The sequence below is a fragment of the Rutidosis leptorrhynchoides genome, chromosome 2 (genome assembly GCF_046630445.1).
Source record: "Rutidosis leptorrhynchoides isolate AG116_Rl617_1_P2 chromosome 2, CSIRO_AGI_Rlap_v1, whole genome shotgun sequence".
Lineage (NCBI taxonomy): Eukaryota > Viridiplantae > Streptophyta > Magnoliopsida > Asterales > Asteraceae > Rutidosis > Rutidosis leptorrhynchoides.
The window spans coordinates 445,257,932-445,274,955 of record NC_092334.1 but is presented as its reverse complement, the minus strand read 5'-3'; the positions used below and the strand labels follow the sequence as shown (position 1 = coordinate 445,274,955).

The window sequence follows — 17,024 nt, the reverse complement described above, 5'->3', positions numbered from 1 at the left end:
TCAAACGACTCACACTAGATGTATCCAAGATTTCGGAAACCCAAACGTCAACTCTATTACAAAAAGAATCCTCGATATCAGACTCTACAATCCCGTGCACATGTTTAACACTAGTAGTTTTTATAAAAGCGAAAAACGACCCCACACTATCTAAAGTCGAGGACGAACTAGCCACGTTGATTACCTCACCCAATAAACAAGCCACTTTTGATACACTCTTCTCAGAAGCACATAAAATCGGGATCCATGTAATCTCGATCCACACAAACCTGAAAAACTTCGATCCCGTATCTGCAAGAGGATAAATCAACGCAAAATCGTTGGAACTAGAATTGATAACGTTGTTGAAACTACTCGCAAACAAATGCACCCAAACGAACCAAAGAAATCTATGAACTTGAGCGAACTTGAGCATTGCACGATATCAAGAAGCTCAAAACTTTCGATTTTACCAACGGGACCAAGTCAACCATTAAAACAACAAGTTGTGTTCTATCATAACCGATTCGTTGGGGAATAATTTACACTGAATTCTTGGACCAAAAACACTTTTCGACCTAACAAAGCTGCCTGATATAGGCTTTCTTGGTCTCCCCAAAAAAATGGGACGACCAAAGATACAAGATCCGTTGAGCTCGGTAACAGCTTTAACCAGAATGCAAATGAGATCGGTGTACTTAATAAATTTTCCATTGACAGCGGGATTAAACGCTAATAAAAATTTTATTATTTTAGAAAAAATATTTTCTTTTTTTTAGTGTAAACTTTTGTTTAAAGTCCATACGGAACGGATGCCGTCTCCACTAAATTCCGCCACTAACTGAAGTGCTTCTAATCTAACGGTATTAAAAGAACTTATGAACATTGAGATCGAGAGTTTGAGTTCCACAGACAAATAAATGGTATGTATTTTGTTAACAAAAATAACTTAACAAATTTTTCTCGAAACCGTTTTTATTTAGTTGCAAATGTCTTACCGAGGTCACCCAACGTGAAGATTCTCCGAGAAATAACGCATTGCTTTTATAACTACAAATGGAAAATTGTACACGGACCTAAAAAAGGTCAAAAGTTGTTATCGTGAATGACCATTCTCCAATGCCAATCAGAGAAGAATTTTTGCTGTGAGTATGAGATTACGCAATTGATTTTCCACCATTTAAACAAGGACAAATGTCCCGAAAAAGTAATCTATATTACCCAATTTGACAATTAAGGTAACCCCCAATTTTTTTTTTAAAAAGCAAGAAAGACTTATATTAAACAATCACGAATAGTACATGGTTGACTGTGCAACCTTAACAGCACGATACATCACGAAAGAAATTAGGATAACAAATTACATCGCCCTAAGCTAATTGCAAAGACTGCAACTAACAAAAAGAGTTAAAACTAAGGGTGTGAAAACCATTGTAGCCAATCCATAATATGACCCTTGCAACGTCGTGAAATCCAATCATATGAAAGAACTTGAACCTCGCTAAATAAAGATGGAACTGTCTCGAGCTTATTCTTGAACACCTTTGCATTTTTATTCTTCCATAAAATGTAGCAAACCACCCAACAAACCGCTTGCCATTGATTCTTTTTATGATCCTGTGCTACACCACCGAAAGTACCATTAAAAATATCCTCAAATCCGAATATAGCCGAATTATACCCCCACCATTTAAGAACTTTAGCCCAAATGTCTTTTGCCACTTGACAGGAAAAAAGTATATGCTCCACCGTCTCAATGTCACCATCACAAATCGGGCATCTAACACTATTCAAGTCGATGCCCCTTTTATCTAACTCGAATCTTACCGGTATACGTCCTAATCTCGCCCGCCAAATAAACACCTCCACCTTTTTTGGAACCAAACCATTTCTCAACGACTCAATAGAATTAACCGCCCGTGGTAGAATGACTTTCTCGATAAGAACCGAACAGTCCTTGACTGTATAAATGCCCTTCGAATTAAGATTCCAGCTCCAACAGTCTTTTTTACCTTCGGTCAGCTGCAAGTTCCGAACAGTATCACGCAACTCATTTAGTTCACTATTCGTTCGGCCCATCGGTGGATAGGCCCAATTGCCGAGCCCATCTCCCTTAAATTCTTCGATTTTGCTACTGATGTTGATATCTTTGTCAATCTCTAGCCTGTATAGTCTTTTGAATCTGTCCTTAAACCTTGCGTTCCCCACCCAAATGTCATCCCAAAAAGAAGTGCTTTTCCCGTCCCCGATTGAGCGTACGAAAGAATTAGAGAAAGAAATCCCTAACCCGTCCACCTGTTTTCCTGCATCACAAATAGAATTCCAAAGGCTAGTGTTTGGATTCCGGGCACGCCCATTACCAAGCACAAGACCTCCATTAGAACCATAAATGCTACGAATAACGGTGACCCACAAAGTGTTAGTTTCGGTTTTAAACCTCCACCACCACTTACAAAGAAGAGCCAAATTTTTACTTTTTAAGGACATGATATTTAAACCTCCTTCTTCGTGAGGAAGAAGGATTTTTTCCCACTTGACCCATGACATTTTAGAATTAGAACCCGTCCCGCCCCAAAAAAATTTCCGTCTCACACTCTCGAGAAAATTAAGCACACAAGTAGGGGCACCAAAGAGCGAGAAGTAATAGAGAGGTAGGCTATAGAGAACCGACTTAACCAAAGTTAACCGTCCACCGAAAGAAATCATTTTTGCTCTCCAATCCACTAACCTGTTGTTAAATTTCTCGATAATCGGGGACCAATCATTCAATTTCTTCATCCTATTACCCACGGGAATACCCAAATACATGAAAGGCAATCGACCGCCGAGACACGAACACCAAGACGCAAGAGATTCCACGTTATCATTACTAATGCCTATCCCAAATAATTGACTTTTATTATAATTAACCTTCAACCCCGAAGCCCGTTCAAAACATTCCAACAGGTACATTAAATTTCGCGCATTACGTCTACTCCATTCGCCAAAAAAAATCGTATCATCCGCGTATTGCAAATGGGAGATGACGACTTTATCTTTACCTACCTCCACCCCTTTATACATTCCTCTCTCAACCGCCACTTTCGTTAGGATATTAAGTCCCTCCGCTGCAATAATAAAAAGAAAAGGCGATAAAGGATCACCTTGGCGAACGCCCCTCTTAAGATTAAACTCACTTGTCGGAGACCCGTTTATGAGTATGGAGATTGTAGCCGATTTAAGACACGAGGAAATCCACTTGCACCATTTGGTACCGAACCCCATACATTTCATCACTACAAGAAGATAATCCCAATTAAGCGAATCAAAGGCTTTCTCGAAGTCTACCTTAAAAATTAGGCCGTGCTTTTTGTTTCATTTAAGATCTTCGACCACTTCATTAGCAACTAACGCACCATCAAGAATATATCTACCCCCAAGAAACGCACTTTGTTCCATCCCTACAAGACGAGGTACCACTTTACGAATTCTCAAGGACAACATTTTCGCTATAATTTTATAATAACTGCATATAAGACTAATCGGACGATAATCACTAAAACTCAGCGGATCCGATTTCTTCGGAATAAGGGAAACAAAAGAAGCATTGCAACCCTTTGAAAACTCACCAAAAACCTAAAACCAGTTGATTGCACCTACCAAATCATCTTTGATTATGGACCAAAACTTTTTGAAAAAACCAAAGTTGAACCCATCCGGTCCCGGGGACTTCGAACTACCACAACATTTAACCGATTCCCAAATTTCCTCTTCCGTGAAGGGAGCTTCTAAGAGCTCATTATCCGCTGATGTAATCGATTCAGAAAATAGCCCTTCAAGGCTTGGTCCATCCGAATTATGCTCCTCGAAAATGCTCTTAAAATGGTTGAAAGCAACTTCTTTGATTGTGTTAGGATTTTCACACCAAGACCCGTTAACATTAATCCCCCAGATGTTGTTTTTATTATATTTTCTCTTTAAGGAATTATGGAAATATTTTGAGTTTTCGTCTCCATCAATCATCCATCGAACACGGGCTTTCTGCTTTAGCATCCCTGTCTTAATTTTTCCTTTTCCATCCGTGTTTTTCTCGAGTTTAGCCATTTAGCTCGCTCTTCATCATTTAAACAACCTACTTCAGCTTTCAATTCAAGATCCGTTACTACCTTTTTAACCATCTCAATCTCACTATCAAGCTTACCAAAGTGAACTTTACTCCATTCTTTAAGGTCACCTTTTAATCTTTTTAACTTGTTACGGAAAACACAATCCTTCCGGTTACCCCCCATTGGACCAGACCAAGAATCGGCAATAACCTTGTCAATACCCTCAACCACGAACCAATCATCAAAGATTTTGAACGGTTTAGGCCCAAAATCCACCTCACCATCCGTCAACGAAATAGGACAATGGTCCGATACACTTCTATCTAAAGCCACCACTTTTAGATCGGTCCAAAGGTTAAGAAAGTCGTCCGAAACCAAGAATCTATCTAGCTTACTCATTTTCATCCCATCATCACTAACCCTAGTAAATTTCCTCCCACCCAAAGGAATGTCCACTAAACTATTTCTGTCAATGAACTCGTTAAACCTCTTAGCCTGATTATCAAAAAATTCACAATTCAATCTTTCTGACTTATCTCTAACCTCGTTAAAGTCCCCACAAATTACCCACGACACACCATCAATACACAAAATTTTGTCACGCGAATCCCAAAATTTACATTTGTTAACGTCATCATGCGGGCCGTACACATTGACAATAATCGATTCATTACCCGACTTTTTTCATTTTCCCCGTATAGCAATAAAAAAGTCACCAATTAACTCACTAGAAACCTCGAAGATGTTTTTATCCCAAATTAATAATTGTCCGCCGACTTACCAACCATTTCTTTTTGAACATACCCACAATCACTAGAACCCCAAAGCCCGAATAACCAATTGTCGACTAGGTTATGACATTTCGTTTCTTGCAACGCTAGAATAGAGGGCCTTTCTACGAAACATAAGCTTTTAACATCACCAATTTTACTTTCTTTCCCGGACCCGAACCCACGAATGTTTAAGGAGATAATCTTCATTAATAAAAAGGAGATACGAACAGAGAAAAAAGACACTTACATATCTTTCTTGGTTCATTTTAGACCAAGATTGGTGCTGAATTCCTCTACTCCAATACTGCTTTCCGATATCAATTGGTTCACCTCCTTTTTCTTGCTATTCCTAGATGACGATGACTTCTTACTCAGTTTCGATCTTCTACTACCACATGTCACACAATTAATCCTACTTGGTTCCTCAACGCCTTTTCCTTTCCTACTCGATCTCTTCGCATGTAAAATTTTTGAAGAAGCTTTCCAGTTGCCGATGGAATTCCAGCAGCAATTGGATGAATCAGAAGCGTAAACACCCCCCTTTACTTGCTTTTTTAGGCAAATAGTTGTTAGCGGTATCCATAACATTCAAAGAGGATGAATCACCGGAAATGTTAGCCTTCTCCACCCCGTCACCATCGAAATTCTTAACAGGACTGTTACAATCATCTTCATTCGTTGAGCAATCGGTATCCCCGAGGTCCTCTATCACCACATTATCTCTTGGATCGGCCGAACTAATGACATTAGAATTATTTTGATTATTAGACCCATCAACACTAGTCTCCTTTGCTGGATTATCACGAGTTACTGGGCCAGATTTATTGAAGTTGGGCCCATTTAAGTTGAGGTGAGTTGGCCCAACACTGGCACCCGAATAACAACCCTCAGGGTTTACTTTTTTACCCGAGACGTTTGAGTTGCCAAGCAAACTATCATTCTTCACCTTGGTAACTGGAATCTTGGACTTGGAGAGATTTGCGGCTATAGGTGATTCTTTCACGTTGGACAAAAAAGCATCGTCATTCATATCTTTATCAAAAAGTTGCTTAAATCCCATGCAGGAAGACCCATCGTCTTCCATCTACACTGGTAAGCCGCCATGATCGCCACTAATCTCCTGACCTTTTTCCGATCGAAACTCCCCATCTTCAAGTTCATCAGAAGCTTCATCACCGGACAAAGAATCCGGAATTCCTTCCTCATCTTCTGAACTATCCCAATCCGACTGTGAAACATTTTCCAAATCAAGTTCTACTTTATCATCACATTCAAGAATACCAACATGTTTGCACCATATGCCTGCCACCAATTTTACTATTCCATTGATGCGTTCGTCATTCTTAGTATGGATCAGGACTTTTCCGGAAACTAGATTTTGATTCCCATGAATAATATTGCAATTTTTGAACTACAGGGCTGGCCCCCACCACTCCGCAATTGATTTAAAGGTACTACAAGACCAGTATTTGAACGGAACTCCTATGATCTCGACCCATGTTAATCTACCAGAATTGACTGAACGGCCATCCCACAGTTTTAACTCATTAAAACACTTTTTCACACTTACAATATTTTTGGCCATAACACTGTTGTCACATATCAGTAACACATGTAGGCCACCAATGTACTTAATATGAATACCATCTAATCCGTTTACCAGCCCTATCGTGGAAATAAGGTTAAGTGCACCAAAGTTTTTCAGTTCACCAACGATAATACAATCTTCCATCCCAACCAATGGAGAGTTATCCTCAACTTCCACCGTACGAAACCTTTCAGCTTCTTTCGATTTCCAGGCCTTTTTCGATCTAGATTTGGTCAGCAATGTTCTTAAATCTTCTACAGGTTTAGGTTCATTGAATAACCTAGATTTAGATCCGCCAAAAACCTCATTAAGAGCAGGGAAATCATCTCCACGACTAGTGCCCATCTTTGATGACCCCTTCGGTATCCAGACAGCACCACCAGTATTATCTTTTGTTCCATTACCTTGAAAAACAGGCCTGGTATTGAAACGATTTGAGACCGGGTTATGCGAACGATTGACGGCTTGAAAAACCCTAATTGGCCTTGAATCAAACTTTAAGCCTTCTAGTCGATGAAGAAGCTGTGCCTCATCTCCAACACCATGGAACCTGGCAAAAGCGAACTTGAGTCCATTTCTTAGTCGTTTGCCTGCCAAATAGATGTCCCTAAGATCACCGAATTGCTTGAAGACCCGCCAAAGATCAGAAATGGCCCAATGGTCACCGAAATTAAAGAACATAAATGAAGCCAAACGATGTCCGAAAAACTTTGTTGTCGCCGGAACCCTAGGCTTTCTCTCTCCACGATCTCTCTGCCCTGTCGTAATAAACCTGTGTGCATGACTCTCTCTCCTCACACTCTCTCTCACACACATGATTTTTTTTTCTTTTTTTTTTATTTAAATTAAGAAAAAGGATAGAATGGAATTGAATGGAAATGAATTGAATTGAATTCGAGAATTAACTGCGATTGAGTGAGGGATTTCCGATCAATTAACAGGCGAAGAAAGAGAAATCACAAATCTGATGCTTAGATTCTGCGGTGAATCTGCAGTGCGATGAAGTATACTCGGGTTTACACGAGGAAATAAACGAGTTAAGAAGCAGAGAAAACTAGGGTTTTGGATGAAATTAAAATACAGATCGCAGTAAGAGATGGTGAAATTGCTAGGGTTTTTTATTACTAACCTTTTGTTGAAGTGAATTACCTCAATTTATGAATTCGTACGGAAAAGGAGATGGAATCAATTGAAAACGAAACTTAGATGAGAAGGATTCTGCTTCTAATTCTGATGTTAATCCCGAATTTGCCTAAGCCCGAAAAAGAATTCAATTTTATTTTTGCTCAAAAAAGGACTATGAGTTAAAAAAGTGTTAAATTGGTATAATCTTCGTCAAATTCATTAATGATCGCTAGTCAAAAATACACAATTGGTCCCTGAAATATTTTAAAAATTACACCCATAGTCCTCTACATCATCTTCAAATCTCATCTTCATTATTATCTTCATTATCATAATCAAAAAATGTACCGATGCTTATAATCTAATTAGTTATGCATCTTTGTTAAAGCTTATAAACTGATACTTATAATCTAGTACTAACAAGTAACAAAATCTAATAGGTTTAAATATATGGAAAGTATAAATTATTGCTGATCATAGTGTAACAGTTTAGCCTTTACTAATTAATTGCAGAGCAATTATATGTATAACATAATGCGTTATCATGCTGGACTTGATGGAAATTCATTTAAATGTAATATGTTACATAGCCTGCAACATCACTCAATTTGCGATTTTGATTCAAAAGGATGCAGTTGACTTTTTGAATTGGAAGTTTGACCTCGAAATTTGAACTCGATTCATGATGTTAGGATCTGATACTTTACAGAAAGCTTCACGAGATCATTTAGAACACAACTGCAATTTTTACTTTTCGCTATATCAATCTGAATCGTTCCGGAGCTCAAATCGATTTAGTTTTCGGTTGAAGATGAGCACAATCAGAATCGATTTGATTTTGTTGCCGTTAAAAGGATTTAATTATGCACAAACGCTCGATTTGTGTTTCTGAACTCAGATCTATGCTCATATCTGAAACGATCCCAAACCAATTTAACAATTAACTTATAAAAATTTGACACTAATCACCCCCCCCCCCCCTTTTGAACATTGATATAAACCACCACAATCACAAGTTTGAGTACATTACTTGTTCAAATGTTAACACAAGTTTCAAAATACAACAAGATAAGAGTTTACATCATCGAGAACTCAAGTCCCTTAAGTCTTAACCAATTGTTTAACCAAAACGACCCGTTAGTGAGCATGACCGTCGGGACCATTACCAAAAAGAGCCTTCTAAAATCCACCGCAAGCAAGCTAGGCCAATCACTTACCCTTTTCCTTCGATGTGCCACAATCTATAAAAATGTAAACAACGAAGGAGTAAGCTACAATGCTTAGTGAGTGCAATACTTATATGCATACATACATAAACCACTTACTTGCGCAACTTACACAAAACCGCATACAAGTTAATATCACTAATGCATATAACACAACCGAGTACAAGCTAGCATGTTAGATTGCATAAACAATAATATAACACGCTAGAATACCAATATACAACATATGAAAGCAAAATGGTTAACAATTCCCAAATGTACTAGTCATCAAATGAATAGCACCTACAACCCGTGTATATGGCCAACAAAAGCACCTCTCAGATAACACTATCATATACACCCGAATGTGGCCGACAAAAAGTGTACCCATTATTGACACTTACCACATCCTCATAAGTGGCCAACAAAGAGTGGACTTCTAAGTAATCACACTCACCACTTTCCCCAAACTCAATGTGGTCAACAAAGAGCGAGTCATCAATGACTTCACTCACCACTTTCCCCGAACGCATTATGGCCAACAAAGAGCGAGTCATACATTAGAGACATCACTCACCACTATGCACCAAGTGGCCAACAAAGAGTAAATCCTTTACAACCGGATAGTACTCGCCACAAAAGCCGCAAGCAAAAATATTATATACATGCACATATAAATACTCCACTCACCTTGAGCAATTATATGAGTCACAAACTCTCTAGGACTTCAATATTGATCTAAGAGCAAGTCACCTAATCATAAATCACAACATCAAGCTATCAACACTAGTAGCCTGACCCAAAAACTCTTAAGGGCAAATTTGACCCAAATTGCACCCAAACCACCAACTAGGTCTAACTTGACCCAAATACCCCAAGTCACCCAAAGCTAGTGATTTGGTCCCCGACTCAACAAAATACAACTCATGGTCAAGTGCTAGGAGCACTTCATGACCCAATTCAACCGAATGACTCATTTTGACTCAAGTTAGGTTTACACCCAAAATCAACTTCCAAAGACACCCATTTGGGTTCCTTACATCAATCTAATCAATAATACTAGTGAGTATGCCCAAAATGCAAGTCTACACATGACCAAAACGTTTTCCAACTCAAAACCCACCAACAAGGGTCAACAATACCCACAACTAGCTTCAAACACCCATTTGTGAGCTAGATGGATTTTATCAAGAACACGCAAGTTCAAACCCTAACACCAAATTGAAAGAAAATCGAAGTTAGGACCTACCACTAGTATCACAAGATAGCTAGAAACAAGATGCACAAGGTTAACTCTTGCACTTTGGTGAGATTCAACCTCCTTATTTCCCAAATCAAGCTTTCTCTCTCAAGAAATGGGTTTCTCACTCTAGAATGTTAGAGAGGGTTTGTGTGAGTTGAAAATGCAATTGAAGTGGAATTAAAACTGATCCACCAGCTATTTGGCCGTCCATGTGTGAAAAGACCAATTTGCCCCCACTTAAAACCCTTTTAAAACACAAAAGGGCATCCAGTTCCGCGTATAGCCGCGTCGCGGCTCCCAAAGCCCGCGGCGCGGTTCGTAGTGTATTTCGACATCAAATTGTGCCACAAAACAATCCATCAGCTATAAGCAAGAGGCGCGACGCAGCCCCAAATACCCGTGGCGCGGCTCGAAACACAATTTGACATCAGAAGCTTTTCAACAAACTCACCATCAGATATGGTGTATAGGCGCGGCGCGGCCCGAATACCTATGGCGCGGCTCCCCCTGACATAGGAATTTGGGGTGTTACAATATCTTGTTTTGAACATCACATGAAGATTTTAGAAATTGAGTTTGTGATGAAAATGAAGAACTCATGTTTTAAACTTAGATCTATGCTCATATCTTATGTAATTAACGAAATGTGAATATACTTTTGAGTTTAAGAACTTTCTCTAATGATATTCTATCAATTGTTTAAATTATTTTGGATAAGATGATGAAAAGGACGATGGGTGTAATTAATATAAAACTTCAGGGACCAATTGTGTATTTTTGACTAACGACCGTTAATGAATTTGACAAAGATTACCCCAATTTAATACTTTTTTAAATCGTAGTCCTTTTCTTGAGCAAAAATAAAATTGAAATCCTTTTCGGACTTAGGCAAATTGGGGGTTACCTTGATTGTCAAATTGAATAATATAGGTTACCTTTTCGGACCATTTACCCTTTAAACAAAGTCATTCAAATCTCCAATGATCAGGAACATTGTAGGAGAAGGTGTTCTACCGTCTCTTGTTCCATGCATTTTGTATCATCACCCGTCGAGGAAATTTATCTTCCCCATAACATATATTTCACAGGAATTCATCCTTATATAGCGAGCCAAACGAAGATCAAAATTTTTGAGGGAACTTCGTCGTTCTACAACTTTCCAACCCATTCCAAACGAATAGCATTGTTATGTGTTACCATCCAAAACCGAATAAACTTCATTAGTAGAGGGGATCCAAACAATTTTATGTTCTCGTGTCGGGTATACCACTAAGCCATTTAGAATGTCCAAGACTTCCTAAACATGTCGTGATTTATACTCAGGCACCGTCTCAGGCACCGTCAGCTGAATATCCAAATTCCATACCACATGTGTATCAAAATTCAAAATCTATGGAATAAAAGTGAGAAATCTTACCTTCTCGATTTCTGGACAAGCGAAGTAAGACAGGAAATCTATTTCTTAAAGAAGATTTGTAAACCCGTGAATCATTCCGAACGAAATGAGTTTCCCATATCCAAGCTCCCAACTCCATTTGTGTTGTCCGGGAACTTTGAACATGGAAACCATGTTTTGTGAAGAGAGCAAGTCTTTCTACAACTTTTAGATTAATCGTCAAGAGCGTAATACAATTGGATATCTATGTAAAAACATTGTAAAAATTACTATCGCAGTTTTTGCATAAAAGGCCACATTATTTAACAGTTGACTTAGTCAACAGTTTAGTTACTCGCTAGTAGGGACGAAATGTGATTGTTGCTTTGTGAACCCAAAAAAACATGAACATTGTTATCCACTTACCGTTCTTTGAACATGTGAATTAGTCACAATTGAAGGTCCATGTGGACATTTAACAACAATACTATATATATTTGAAGGAGATAGGATTCGATTATGTCTTACTAGTTACAGTACTACACAAGTCTCTGATTTGGATCACTTTCATTGTTAACCATGTTTGTGTTATTGTTCAGCAAATTAGTTAAAGTATTGTTGGAAGAAACAAACATGACATATACTGTGATTCACAACCAAAAAAAATAGGTCAGTTTAATCAATTATTCAATTATAACGGGTTGGGCTCACTTTTTTTTTTTTTCTTTCAAGAATTGTTCAATTCTTTTTAGTTTTGGACACTAGGAGCGTGTATAATGAAAATGGGCCTGACCTGTTATGATTTATAGGATATAAACTTATTATAATATAATACTCCGTAATACTTATATTCAAAATACTATTTTTATAATTTGTAATAAGCTACATATAAATGGCCAATTTTGTTTATAGACATACTATATATAATAATACTCATAATAGAAACACATAAACATTGTGGCTAAAATTTTCTCTACATAAGTAGCCCGGGCTCAAATTGACGCTACAATCACGTATATATTCATTTAAAAAAAATAAAAAATACTAAGAAAAATAAAAGATATCTAAGGCTTAATAAATCTTCTGGTATCACCACAACCCATGATAGATGATGGCAATGTCCCAACTTTCTCAATCCCTTCTTCAAAGACTGTCCCCATACCCATGTAAAAATGAGACTCAATATGGCAATGAAATGCCCAAACCCCCGGGTTATTCGCAACAAACCTCAAAGCGGTCCACCCGTACGGATGGACCGCTACTGTATTCTTCATAATCGGGTTTACCAAATTATACTTCTTTGGATCCTCCGTAGCGTTGAACTTCCCGTTTCCATACCCAAGGACCCAAAAATCATGTCCATGTAGATGCCACGGGTGCGTTTCACTGTTTTTAACGCTCAACGTGTTTGAATTCTGTAGAATAATATCGACTGTTGAATTGAACTTTAGTCTATATAAAGAGTTGCTAGTAGTCGCGTTAACATTTGGAGCGACCTCACTAATGTTATAGGTTTCATACCCATTGATGACGTCAGGAGGAGGGGTTTGTTCGAATGTGTGAAGTAGGTTTTGTTTAAGTGATACGAGATACGGGGTATGAGGAAGGGTAAAAGAGACATTATTAATGGACCATTTGATACCTCCATCAATTCGGTTTTGTGTGTTTAAAAGAACAATCACTCTATCTGATGTTTTAGGGACAGGATGTATGTAGTTAGGATGAGATTTAACTAAGAGACTTTGGTTGACCCTTGAATTAACGTCGTCCCACCAAGGTCCACTTGGTGGGACCGTTGGTGGTGACCTTTTTGGATGGTTGGGGTAATAGTTAAAGATGGCTAAACCATTTGGAGTTGTGTTGTTGCGACTCACCATTTTTGAGACAGCCCAATAGTTTCGTGATGGGTCTTGGTTAGCTGTGACTAAAACTGAGTATGTTTCACCAGAGTAAATGTACAAGTTTTTTACGACAAATGGCTCGACGTAGTGACCATCGGCTTCAACTACAGTCATGTTATGCCCCTGTTTTTCATAGCAGAATAGAAATAGATTAGCAACAGTTCAAGTTCAATAATATAAGCACTTTTGACTCCTGCTTTGTATGTCTTTTATGCTTTATTCAAGTTCATGACAAAGTCAATCAAATATTAGTCAAATACTAATACTAGTATAAACAAGTCCAAAATGATTTAATGAAATCAGTAATTATATCCAAGTAAAGGTTGTAAAATTCGCTAGACTAAAAATCGGTCAAATCGTGCGCTAGTAAGATGTTGATCAATTTTGACTTTGCCCGAGTTTAACATAATTTGACCAATTTTGACCGAATGAATTACGTAGTACAACTTTAAACTAATACTGTAAATCTAACTTTCAACGACTAAATTAAATTTTTGACAACGTTAACCAAATAAATCGGCCAAGTCGAACACTAGTTGGACTACTTTAAAATCCCGACTAATCGAGGAGTAGACGGCCAACCATGTAACTAATTACTTTCTAGTTTGATGGAGTAATGCATTAGCATTTCAGTTTACCTCTATTTCGAAACTGAGAGCAGCCAACGCAGTTAAACTTCCGATCCTAAGGCGATATGTTTTCCCAGGAACTACTGTGAAAACATACGGCGAGCATTCGGGATTCGTGGCGTTACAATCGGTCGCTGCAACCCCCGGTTTGCTACAATCGAACTTTCCTTTACCTTGGATCAATAGTGACTGAAAACAAAATCATAAACCATGAGTTTTCACAATATATGAACTTAATTTACTTTAAACATTTCTTATTTTATATTTTGTCGAACTTTCCGCATAGGAAACACATCTAACTATAGTTTTATTGTGAGTTGTCAAATAACAAAAATTAATAAAATAACAAATGATTTTTTTGTAGTATTTGTCATGATGATTGAAAATATGTGCCTAATAAAAACAAATGGATTTTAACGCGGATCATAAAATTCAAAAAATTCATTTTTTTTTTTTTCGAAAGACAAGAATATTATAAATGAAAAAACTAGCCAGAAACTAGAAATACAACACAGAAAGAAAAATACAACAATTATCACGACCTCACGCTACTCACTACACGACCTCGACAAACAACATGACACACAAACTGATTAGAAAAAAACTCATGAAACTACAAAGCCAAAAATCCTTGCTTGAATTAACAACATTCAAAACCGGAAACCATTACCGAATCGAATGGTACCATAACCCAACTCGTTCCAAATCATGAACTAAAACCTAAATCGAATCATTTTCGGTACCTATACCGATTCGATTTTTATTTTTCAGAATTTTTGCTCATGGTTATTAAAGGTCTTGACAAATGAACTACGACTTTTTAATATTTTTAACGAAACAATGCGGTTTTGATTATATTCTTATTTTTATAATAATCAAAGTTGAGTGTATGACAACTAGTCCCATTCTCCATAACTTATTTATATATTTATATTTATGTCATTGGATTCTTCTTTATAAACTTTAATAAACTAATTGATCAAGACTTAAAGCAATACTTTTAATTTTGATAATTTATTATATATACCTGAGGATCACCGACCCAAACAAAGGGAACAGCAGAAAGACCGGCAGCCTGTTCATATGTACTTTTATGATACCAATCGTTTAAAATTATGCTTCTGTCGTAATCATATGAAAACGGTTCGACTTCACCATCCGGTAACGCTACACGAAGCGATCCGTACAATCCAGCTTCTCGTTGCATACCGTAGTGCGCATGGTACATGTATGTCCCTGCCTGCACAACACATATCAATTCAGTTAAACTCAATACCATTTCATTATTTGTACTAATTGTATTACAAATAAACACAGCAAAGTTAACTGATATCTTACCCTGTCAACGATAAACTGATATCTAAATGTGTCACCCGGTAAAATTGGACATTGTGTTACACCTTCAGTTCCATCAGCCCATGGAGTTCCAATCTGCAGATCATTAATTAATCTAATTTCAATAAATGAGTAAACAAATAAAATTTTCTCTGTTCAAACTACCAGGTAAAAGTACAATCTAAACAGGTTATCCCGTGACCAAATCTGACCCTTTTTCTTTTTCTTGATCAGCGGCCCTTTTATCTGGTCACCCCAACATATGTTGCTAGTAACAGATGTTGTGATCGTTTCGATGTTTTTTCCCCAACCCAAAATATGTTGCTAGTACCGACCCTTTTCTTAGGCCACCCCAAACATACGCTAGCTAGTGATCTTTGAACCTGCGACTTCTGGTGAAGAAATCAGGGTCAAGCGACTAGACTGTCTTGTAATGGTTGATGATACTTAACTATATATACCGTTAATTGTTAAAATGGTGACTATAAGGGTTGTTATTAACTGAACTTCTAAGTTAAATTGGAGTAGTAATTTTACCTGTCTGATACCGTGCCAATGAATGGCGACATTTTCGGTCACCAAGCTGTTTTTGAGGTCAACGATGACGGTGTCACCTTGTTGCGCTAATATGGTGGGGCCCGGGCTTCTTCCGTTGATGGTGATAACGAGTTTCTTGAAGCAATCTGGTGATTTAAACTCGTATTTAACTTCCCATCGGTAATGTCGAATCTTGGCATCAACGTTTGAGTTGAGATTAAATATTGATAGTAGAAATATACTGCATACTAATAGTTGATTATTTAATTTCATTGTGTTTTTATATGTTGAAAATGAAATGATTTGGAATAAGGTGTTTTTGAAAAACAGGTTAGATGTAAGAGAGTGTATGTGTAAATATATTTATATTTATATATGGTATATGGTATGACGGTATGGCTTTTTGGAACTTGCTTTGTGGCTTCTTGTAATACGACTAGTTGTACATGTATATTTCATGTCTATACTAAGTCACAAATACATATAGTTGACTTTGAATGAAAATGGTTGACTAAGCTCTTCTCGAAGAAATATTCTAATCGAACTCTGGAAATTTGTACGTATAGGAGTATTATTTTCAAACATGAATTACTCCGTAGCTAGTTATAATTGCTGATGGGTAGATATTATTATGCACTTATTCTAAGGGTTAATGTTAAACCATTACTAGTCTAATAGTTTTAAAGTTATGACATCTTTTAACAAGAATTATCGAGTCCAAACTTCAAATAACAAATCTTGGAGTTATGGATTAGTCACATATCACCACGTTCGTACATACATAAAATATATACATATAAGTAAAATAAACCCTTTCTTCATGTTATTGGAATAGAAAATTTTTTATCCGTTACCTCTCTTTTAATAATAAGAGACTTTGCTTTATATAAATTGCCATGATTTTCTTGTTATTTATTATTATTATTATTATTATTATTATTATTATTATTATTATTATTATTATTATTATTATTATTATTATTATTATTATAATAATAATAATAATAAACTTAAAAGTTTTAAAACTTACAAAAAATTAGTGGGAAGCCTAGAGACAATCTGGGCTCCCACACCTCTAGCAATAGCAAAACCTATCCTAGTAAAAATATGAGCAGCAGCACCGGCACCAATATCTTGCGCCATCGAACTCTTCTGAACCCGCTTAAGCAAAGAAACAGCCTCCTTCTCTAATTCCCCAAGGGAAGAAAATGAGAAAGGAATGAAACCATAACCAATCGCCTGACAGCAA

At 37.2% G+C, this 17,024-nt stretch overlaps 1 protein-coding gene across 1 annotated transcript; it reads right to left on the bottom strand.

Annotated features, from left to right (window-relative positions):
* Positions 1 to 12,260: 12,260 nt before the first annotated feature.
* LOC139892452 (L-ascorbate oxidase-like) lies at positions 12,261 to 16,091 on the bottom strand. Its single transcript, XM_071875544.1, has 5 exons — positions 15,776 to 16,091; positions 15,242 to 15,334; positions 14,931 to 15,143; positions 13,913 to 14,092; positions 12,261 to 13,397 (listed from the first exon to the last, which is right to left on the bottom strand). The coding sequence occupies exons 1-5, from the start codon at positions 16,046 to 16,048 to the stop codon at positions 12,438 to 12,440; spliced, it is 1,719 nt and encodes a 572-aa protein (XP_071731645.1). The 5' UTR covers positions 16,049 to 16,091; the 3' UTR covers positions 12,261 to 12,437.
* Between the last annotated feature and the right edge of the window lie 933 nt (positions 16,092 to 17,024).

Bases quoted from the DNA above. Each gene is read 5' to 3' on its own strand.
- LOC139892452 (XM_071875544.1), bottom strand. From the start codon at position 16,048: ATGAAATTAAATAATCAACTATTAGTATGCAGTATATTTCTACTATCA. The intron at 15,144-15,241 runs GTAAGATATCAG...TGTGTTGTGCAG, and splicing joins ATCAGTTTATCGTTGACAGG to GCAGGGACATACATGTACCA. The intron at 14,093-14,930 runs GTATATATAATA...TTTTGTTTTCAG, and splicing joins TTTGGGTCGGTGATCCTCAG to TCACTATTGATCCAAGGTAA.